This window comes from Anomaloglossus baeobatrachus, chromosome 5, assembly GCF_048569485.1.
Source record: "Anomaloglossus baeobatrachus isolate aAnoBae1 chromosome 5, aAnoBae1.hap1, whole genome shotgun sequence".
Taxonomy (NCBI): Eukaryota; Metazoa; Chordata; class Amphibia; order Anura; family Aromobatidae; genus Anomaloglossus; species Anomaloglossus baeobatrachus.
Genome location: NC_134357.1, coordinates 493,909,461 through 493,918,240, shown reverse-complemented (window position 1 = coordinate 493,918,240; position 8,780 = coordinate 493,909,461). Strand labels below are relative to the sequence as shown.

The following is an 8,780-nucleotide window of genomic DNA, read 5'->3' as shown; positions in this document are numbered from 1 at the left end:
CAGTCTCTGGGCAGTCAGGGGATGGATCCAAAAGCGTCGATGTCGCTGACGCCTCAGTCGCTGTCGCTCCTTTTCTCTGACGATGATAGCCAAGCGATTTGCCTCAAATATAAAATCTGCAGCGATCTTTGTGTAATTTGCAAGAATAGCATCCATGGTTTCTGCTTGTCTCTGTCTTCATTCTGTAATATATGCTTCAAAATACTGTATATATACTATATGTTCCCAATAGCCAATCAGAATACGGAACTCGTTAATTGTTTGTTTAGTGTTTAAAAAACGGATCCGTTAAAAACGGACATAACGGATGCAAAACGGATGCAAACCGGACCCACCGGATCCGTTTTTTAACGGATCCGTCCTAAACGGATCCGCTAAAAAACGGATCCGGTGGGTCCGGTTGGCTCCGGTTTGCACAACAAAAACGGAAACGTTGGATACGGCAAAAAAAAGGACTGTGCCTGAATACAGAAAACTGATGTGTGAAAGTAGCCTAAGGCTACTTTCACACATCAGTTTTTTGCCATCAGGTTCAATCCGGAAAAAAACGGGTAAAACGGATCCGGTACCGCATCCGTTTTTTCCCCATAGACTTGCATTGTTACCGGATTGTACCGGATGGCTTTGCGTTGCATCCGTTTTTTTTCCGGATGCGGCAAAATTAGTGAAAGCGGCGGCCGGAGGCAACGTAGCTTGCAACGTTTTTTTGTCCGGCAAAAAAACCGCATCGCGCCGGATCCGGCGCGATACGGCGTGTTTTACAATAGAAGCCTATGGACGCCGGATCCGGCGTAATGCGGTAAAAAACGGATGCGGCCGCCGGATCCGTTTTTCTAAACTGAGCATGCTCCAATGTAATTAACAAAACGGATCCAGCCAAAAAACGGACGGAAAGGATGCAAAAACGGATGCAAACCGTATCCACCGGATCCGTTTTTTAACGGATCCGGCATAACGGATCCGTTAAAAAAACGGATCCGGTGGATAAGGTTTTCACTTTTTTTTCAGGATCCGTTGGATCAGGAAAAAAAAGGACTGTGCCTGAATACAGAAAACTGATGTGTGAAAGTAGCCTAATAAATAAACCTGCTGTTTTATTGCCATTATAGGTGGCAGAGTCTGAGTCTTGTGGCTATATGGTGCAATAGTCTGTAACATGTTTCCCTCTAAGGCTACTTTCACACATCAGTTTTCTGTATTCAGGTACAGTCCTTTTTTTTTCCGTATCCAACAATTCCGGTTTTGTTGTGCAAACCGGACCCACCGGATCCGGTTTTAAGCGGATCCGTTGGGGACGGATCCGGAATAAAACGGATCCGGTGGGTCCGGTTTGCATCCGTTTTGCATCCGTTATGTCCGTTTTTTTACGGATCCGTTTTTTAAACACTAAACAAACAATTAACGCGTTCCGTATTCTGATTGGCTATTGGGAAAATATAGTATATATACAGTATTTTGAAGCATATATTACAGAATGAAGACAGAGACAAGCAGAAAGCATGGATGTTATTCTTGCAAATATCACAAAGATCACTGCAGATTTTATATTTGAGGCAAATCGCTTGGCTATCATCGTCAGAGAAAAGGAGCGACAGCGACTGAGGCGTCAGCGACATCGACGCTTTTGGATCCATCCCCTGACTGCCCAGAGACTGACACGTGGGGTGTTTTCAACCCTATACCTGGAGCTCCGTGGAAACCATGAAAAATTCACAAGCTATGTCCGGATGGCAGTGAATAATTTTGACGTCCTCCTTGGCCTTGTTGCGGACAACATACGTAAAACGGACACCTTCTGCCGTTACTCTATAACACCCGAGGAGCGTTTGCTGGTTACGCTTAGGTAAGTTATTTTTTTAAATTGTATCCTCCTGTAAATTGACTTTTAACTGTAATGTGTTTGCTATTATTTTTTATAATTATTGTCTTTCCTTTACAGATTCCTTGCAACTGGAGAGTCGCTTTCGTCCCTCCACTACCAGTTTCGACTAGGAATTTCCACCATCTCGGGAATCATTAGAGACACTTGCCAAGCCTTGTGGGATTGCCTCCATGAGGATTTCATCCCCCAGCCCACCAGGGACAGATGGCTTGCAATTGCCGAACAATACTACAACATTTGTCAGTTTCCAAATTGCCTTGGCTCAGTGGACGGCAAACATATAAGAATTGTGAAACCTGCTGCTTCGGGGTCTGAATACTACAATTATAAAAAGTATTTCTCAAATTGTCCTAATGGCAATAACGGATGCGGACTACAAATTTATCTCAGTGGACATTGGCGCATATGGGAGATCCAATGACTCTCAGGTCTTTAAAATGTCCCCAATGGGGCGGCGAATCTATGGGAATACTTTTGATTTCCCTCCTGCAAGACCTCTTCCTGGCACATGTGAGCCCCCAATGCCCTTTGTTTTTGTGGCCGACGAAGCCTTTCAACTCTCCCAACATCTATTAAAGCCATATGCAAGCCGTGGATTGACGCAAACACAAAAAATATATAATTACCGATTATCCAGAGCCAGAAGAATGGTGGAATGCTCCTTTGGGATACTAACCAGCAAATGGCGAGTGTTGTTAACAGCGATTAATTTAAACATTGAAACTGTTGATGAAATAGTGAAAGCATGTGTGGTACTACACAATTTTGTTTTAACAAAGGAACCTTTGTCCTTGGATGACCAGAGTTTGGAATCCACCTCTTTGACTGACTACACCAGTCCTGGATTTAGGAGTAGTGTTGCCTGTTCAACAATACGTGACAAATATGCTGACTATTTTGTGTCCCCAGAAGGTAGAGTAGATTGGCAAGATCAAATGGTATAAGATTTTTCTTTAGTTTTATAACAAATAAAAATAGTTAAAAATAAATTTAAAAATATCTTGTTAACCTTGTTAATTTTAGTCTTTGAATCTCTTTACAAATTTGTAATTTTTACACCGGCAAATTACAACATGTTATGTTTTTGTATTACCTTATTATTAACTTAACTTGCAAAATAATATTCCCCCCCAAAAAAAACAAGAACAAATAAATACTTTTCAACAAAAATCTTTTATTTTTTATTACATACATAAATAAATTATAAATTTGTATATCTTGGGCTTGGGGTGGAGATAGTACTGGAGGGGCTGACAGATGGGAACACACGCACAGTTGGAGTATTGAGGGTGGAAAGTGGTGTTGGTGGTGGTGGTGGGGAAGTAACAGAAGGTGAAGGTGTGGTTGAGAAACCAAGAGGGAAACCAGGAGATGGGATGGGATTTGGTAAGGATTGAGGGGTGGAGTGGAGGGATTGGGAGACAGAAGAGGTGGCGGGTGAATTAGAGGCTTGAGTTGGGGTCATGATGGGTGTGGAAGGCGAGAGGTGGTAGTGGGTAGGAAGTGTAGGGGCAGATGTGGTTGGGAGCTGGTACTGGGCAGCAGGCTGGTACTGGGCAGCAGGCTGGTACTGGGCAGCAGGCTGGTACTGGGCAGCAGGGGGAGTAGGGACAATGGCTGGAGGGGGGGCAGGTGCTGGAGGAGGGGTGGGTGGAGGTGGTTGGGAGGAAACCTGCGCCAGAGCCTGCCGTGTGGCTTGCATTACATGCATCTGCTGGTCAGGAGATAGCTTTTCCATGCGCTCGAGTACGGCTTGAAAAAAACAATGATTGGGTGATTTACTTGCATCTAAATGCAGCCTGTCCAGACGCGTGCACAATTCGTGTGTATTTTTATCCATATTGGCCTTTATGAAGCTAAAACCAGAACTATTTTGTTCTGCTAATAATTTAATGGCGTTCTGGAAGGCTGCATTTAGATGCAAGAACTCGGGCGCATAGTTCCTTTCCTGACCCCTATGACGCTGACGCCCAGAACCCAAAGGTGTTCTACTGAGGGCAGCAGTGTCAGAGGGGTGGGGTAGGGGAAAAGCTATCTCGTCACCAGCAGCTTCAGGTAATGAAGTCTCACCGGAAGCTCCAGCGCAGGTGGATGGGACAGATGTAGATGAAAGGGAAGGTTCAGATGGGTGGGGTCTGTGCCTGTGTTCCCCAGTGGCGGACTGTTCAGGGATCGCTCCTGTCGGGTTCGATGCAGGCTCCTGAGTGCTGCAGACGGTGCTGGTAAAAAGAGGAAAAACAAAACAATAATTAATTTAATTGCTATACAGTGCCACTGAATAAAAAAAAAAAGGCAAAAAAAAACAGACATAAAATATTATACTTTGTACATATTGTGGGGAATATTTACCTTCTGCACACCATAGTTGTCCGGAGGAACGACAAGGCTCTAAAGTAACGGTACTTCGATCTGCGTCCTCCGGATCCACTCGGGGCCTGCATCTCTTGATTCAACTCCTTTTTGAAGCGATCCCTGATAGACCGCCACCGCTTCTGAAGTTTGTCACCTGAAAGTGGAAAGCACAAAGTGGTTAGTATACAACACATTACATCCTGCAGCATAACCTACTGAACTGTGAATACTTACGCGCTTTCTTCTGGCCACGAGAATTGAGCTCCCCCCAACCTTCTATCGCTGCGTGGCATACCTCGTCCCAGAGTCGACGGGTTACGATAGAATCAGCGTGGCGGCGGTCAGCCATGTTCCACAGCGGCTCCCTCTCTCTAACTTCATCGATGAGGAGGTCAATGTTGATAAATCCGGCCTCCTCACCGTCAGAATCTGGAGCACGCTGTGATGCCTGTTCAAAGAAAGAAAAAAGAAATTAAAAAAAAAAAAAATTAGACATAAATTCACACAGACATGAATAAAAAAAAAAAAAAAATCTTACACTATGACCACCGCCACCTCGACGACGACCCTGGGACGGTCTTGGGGGAGCTCTATCGTGAGCCCTAGAAGTTGAAGCCTTTAGTGAAGAAAAAAAAAAAAACATTATTTACTTATGTGTTTGGTGTGCTGTGGTAAACAATTCCTGTATGAAACTTACACTATGACCGCCCGCTCCGTGTATTTCTCCACCCCTTCCGTCCTCTTCTGGCAGCATCTCCTGTGATGTTTCGGCCACCTGTGTAAATGTCGTTTATTTAAAAAAATTTTTTTTTTTTTTAAAAAAAAACACCCAAAAAAAAATATATACCTCAGTTTGTGAACCGGAGGGCGGGCTACCAGAAGACGACATATCTTTTTTTATTACAGGCCTCGCACACCAACTGGCTGGACCAAACTCTGACCGCAACACTGCACCTGTAAAAAAAGAAAAAAAAATGTCTAAGTACATGTACGCAGCTCACAACAGTGATCTGTGGACAGTACTGTGGACATTACCTCAGGAACACTCTCCTCCAAAGAAATTCACACTGGCACAGAACCGAACGTACCCAGCAACTGGCTGGCCCAAACTCTGACCGCAACACTGCACCTGTAAAAAAAGGAAAAAAAATGTCTAAGTACATGTACGCAGCTCACAACAGTGATCTGTGGACAGTACTGTGGACATTACCTCAGGAACACTCTCCTCCAAAGAAATTCACACTGGCACAGAACCGAACGTACCCAGCAACTGGCTGGCCCAAACTCTGACCGCAACACTGCACCTGTAAAAAAAGGAAAAAAAATGTCTAAGTACATGTACGCAGCTCACAACAGTGATCTGTGGACAGTACTGTGGACATTACCTCAGGAACACTCTCCTCCAAAGAAATTCACACTGGCACAGAACCGAACGTACCCAGCAACTGGCTGGCCCAAACTCTGACCGCAACACTGCACCTGTAAAAAAAGAAAAAAAAATGTCTAAGTACATGTACGCAGCTCACAACAGTGATCTGTGGACAGTACTGTGGACATTACCTCAGGAACACTCTCCTCCAAAGAAATTCACACTGGCACAGAACCGAACGTACCCAGCAACTGGCTGGCCCAAACTCTGACCGCAACACTGCACCTGTAAAAAAAGGAAAAAAAATGTCTAAGTACATGTACGCAGCTCACAACAGTGATCTGTGGACAGTACTGTGGACATTACCTCAGGAACACTCTCCTCCAAAGAAATTCACACTGGCACAGAACCGAACGTACCCAGCAACTGGCTGGCCCAAACTCTGACCGCAACACTGCACCTGTAAAAAAAGAAAAAAAAATGTCTAAGTACATGTACGCAGCTCACAACAGTGATCTGTGGACAGTACTGTGGACATTACCTCAGGAACACTCTCCTCCAAAGAAATTCACACTGGCACAGAACCGAACGTACCCAGCAACTGGCTGGCCCAAACTCTGACCGCAACACTGCACCTGTAAAAAAAGGAAAAAAAATGTCTAAGTACATGTACGCAGCTCACAACAGTGATCTGTGGACAGTACTGTGGACATTACCTCAGGAACACTCTCCTCCAAAGAAATTCACACTGGCACAGAACCGAACGTACCCAGCAACTGGCTGGCCCAAACTCTGACCGCAACACTGCACCTGTAAAAAAAGAAAAAAAAATGTCTAAGTACATGTACGCAGCTCACAACAGTGATCTGTGGACAGTACTGTGGACATTACCTCAGGAACACTCTCCTCCAAAGAAATTCACACTGGCACAGAACCGAACGTACCCAGCAACTGGCTGGCCCAAACTCTGACCGCAACACTGCACCTGTAAAAAAAGGAAAAAAAATGTCTAAGTACATGTACGCAGCTCACAACAGTGATCTGTGGACAGTACTGTGGACATTACCTCAGGAACACTCTCCTCCAAAGAAATTCACACTGGCACAGAACCGAACGTACCCAGCAACTGGCTGGCCCAAACTCTGACCGCAACACTGCACCTGTAAAAAAAGGAAAAAAAATGTCTAAGTACATGTACGCAGCTCACAACAGTGATCTGTGGACAGTACTGTGGACATTACCTCAGGAACACTCTCCTCCAAAGAAATTCACACTGGCACAGAACCGAACGTACCCAGCAACTGGCTGGCCCAAACTCTGACCGCAACACTGCACCTGTAAAAAAAGAAAAAAAAATGTCTAAGTACATGTACGCAGCTCACAACAGTGATCTGTGGACAGTACTGTGGACATTACCTCAGGAACACTCTCCTCCAAAGAAATTCACACTGGCACAGAACCGAACGTACCCAGCAACTGGCTGGCCCAAACTCTGACCGCAACACTGCACCTGTAAAAAAAGGAAAAAAAATGTCTAAGTACATGTACGCAGCTCACAACAGTGATCTGTGGACAGTACTGTGGACATTACCTCAGGAACACTCTCCTCCAAAGAAATTCACACTGGCACAGAACCGAACGTACCCAGCAACTGGCTGGCCCAAACTCTGACCGCAACACTGCACCTGTAAAAAAAGGAAAAAAAATGTCTAAGTACATGTACGCAGCTCACAACAGTGATCTGTGGACAGTACTGTGGACATTACCTCAGGAACACTCTCCTCCAAAGAAATTCACACTGGCACAGAACCGAACGTACCCAGCAACTGGCTGGCCCAAACTCTGACCGCAACACTGCACCTGTAAAAAAAGAAAAAAAAATGTCTAAGTACATGTACGCAGCTCACAACAGTGATCTGTGGACAGTACTGTGGACATTACCTCAGGAACACTCTCCTCCAAAGAAATTCACACTGGCACAGAACCGAACGTACCCAGCAACTGGCTGGCCCAAACTCTGACCGCAACACTGCACCTGTAAAAAAAGGAAAAAAAAATGTCTAAGTACATGTACGCAGCTCACAACAGTGATCTGTGGACAGTACTGTGGACATTACCTCAGGAACACTCTCCTCCAAAGAAATTCACACTGGCACAGAACCGAACGTACCCAGCAACTGGCTGGCCCAAACTCTGACCGCAACACTGCACCTGTAAAAAAAGGAAAAAAAATGTCTAAGTACATGTACGCAGCTCACAACAGTGATCTGTGGACAGTACTGTGGACATTACCTCAGGAACACTCTCCTCCAAAGAAATTCACACTGGCACAGAACCGAACGTACCCAGCAACTGGCTGGCCCAAACTCTGACCGCAACACTGCACCTGTAAAAAAAGGAAAAAAAATGTCTAAGTACATGTACGCAGCTCACAACAGTGATCTGTGGACAGTACTGTGGACATTACCTCAGGAACACTCTCCTCCAAAGAAATTCACACTGGCACAGAACCGAACGTACCCAGCAACTGGCTGGCCCAAACTCTGACCGCAACACTGCACCTGTAAAAAAAGAAAAAAAAATGTCTAAGTACATGTACGCAGCTCACAACAGTGATCTGTGGACAGTACTGTGGACATTACCTCAGGAACACTCTCCTCCAAAGAAATTCACACTGGCACAGAACCGAACGTACCCAGCAACTGGCTGGCCCAAACTCTGACCGCAACACTGCACCTGTAAAAAAAGGAAAAAAAATGTCTAAGTACATGTACGCAGCTCACAACAGTGATCTGTGGACAGTACTGTGGACATTACCTCAGGAACACTCTCCTCCAAAGAAATTCACACTGGCACAGAACCGAACGTACCCAGCAACTGGCTGGCCCAAACTCTGACCGCAACACTGCACCTGTAAAAAAAGAAAAAAAAATGTCTAAGTACATGTACGCAGCTCACAACAGTGATCTGTGGACAGTACTGTGGACATTACCTCAGGAACACTCTCCTCCAAAGAAATTCACACTGGCACAGAACCGAACGTACCCAGCAACTGGCTGGCCCAAACTCTGACCGCAACACTGCACCTGTAAAAAAAGAAAAAAAAATGTCTAAGTACATGTACGCAGCTCACAACAGTGATCTGTGGACAGTACTGTGGACATTACCTCAGGAACA

General features: G+C 45.1%; 1 protein-coding gene across 1 annotated transcript; it reads right to left on the bottom strand.

The window, feature by feature from the left end:
- Positions 1-3,083: 3,083 nt before the first annotated feature.
- LOC142312813 (uncharacterized) lies at positions 3,084-4,606 on the bottom strand. Its single transcript, XM_075351798.1, has 3 exons — positions 4,469-4,606; positions 4,232-4,388; positions 3,084-4,101 (listed from the first exon to the last, which is right to left on the bottom strand). The coding sequence occupies exons 1-3, from the start codon at positions 4,581-4,583 to the stop codon at positions 3,084-3,086; spliced, it is 1,290 nt and encodes a 429-aa protein (XP_075207913.1). The 5' UTR covers positions 4,584-4,606.
- Positions 4,607-8,780: the final 4,174 nt, after the last annotated feature.

What these genes read in the sequence shown, in the direction of transcription:
- LOC142312813 (XM_075351798.1), bottom strand. Translation starts at nt 4,583, where the DNA reads ATGGCTGACCGCCGCCACGCTGATTCTATCGTAACCCGTCGACTCTGG. An exon ending in TCGTGGCCAGAAGAAAGCGC is followed by an intron (nt 4,389 to 4,468) that starts GTAAGTATTCAC and finishes TTCCACTTTCAG; the next exon opens with GTGACAAACTTCAGAAGCGG. An exon ending in ACAACTATGGTGTGCAGAAG is followed by an intron (nt 4,102 to 4,231) that starts GTAAATATTCCC and finishes TCTTTTTACCAG; the next exon opens with CACCGTCTGCAGCACTCAGG.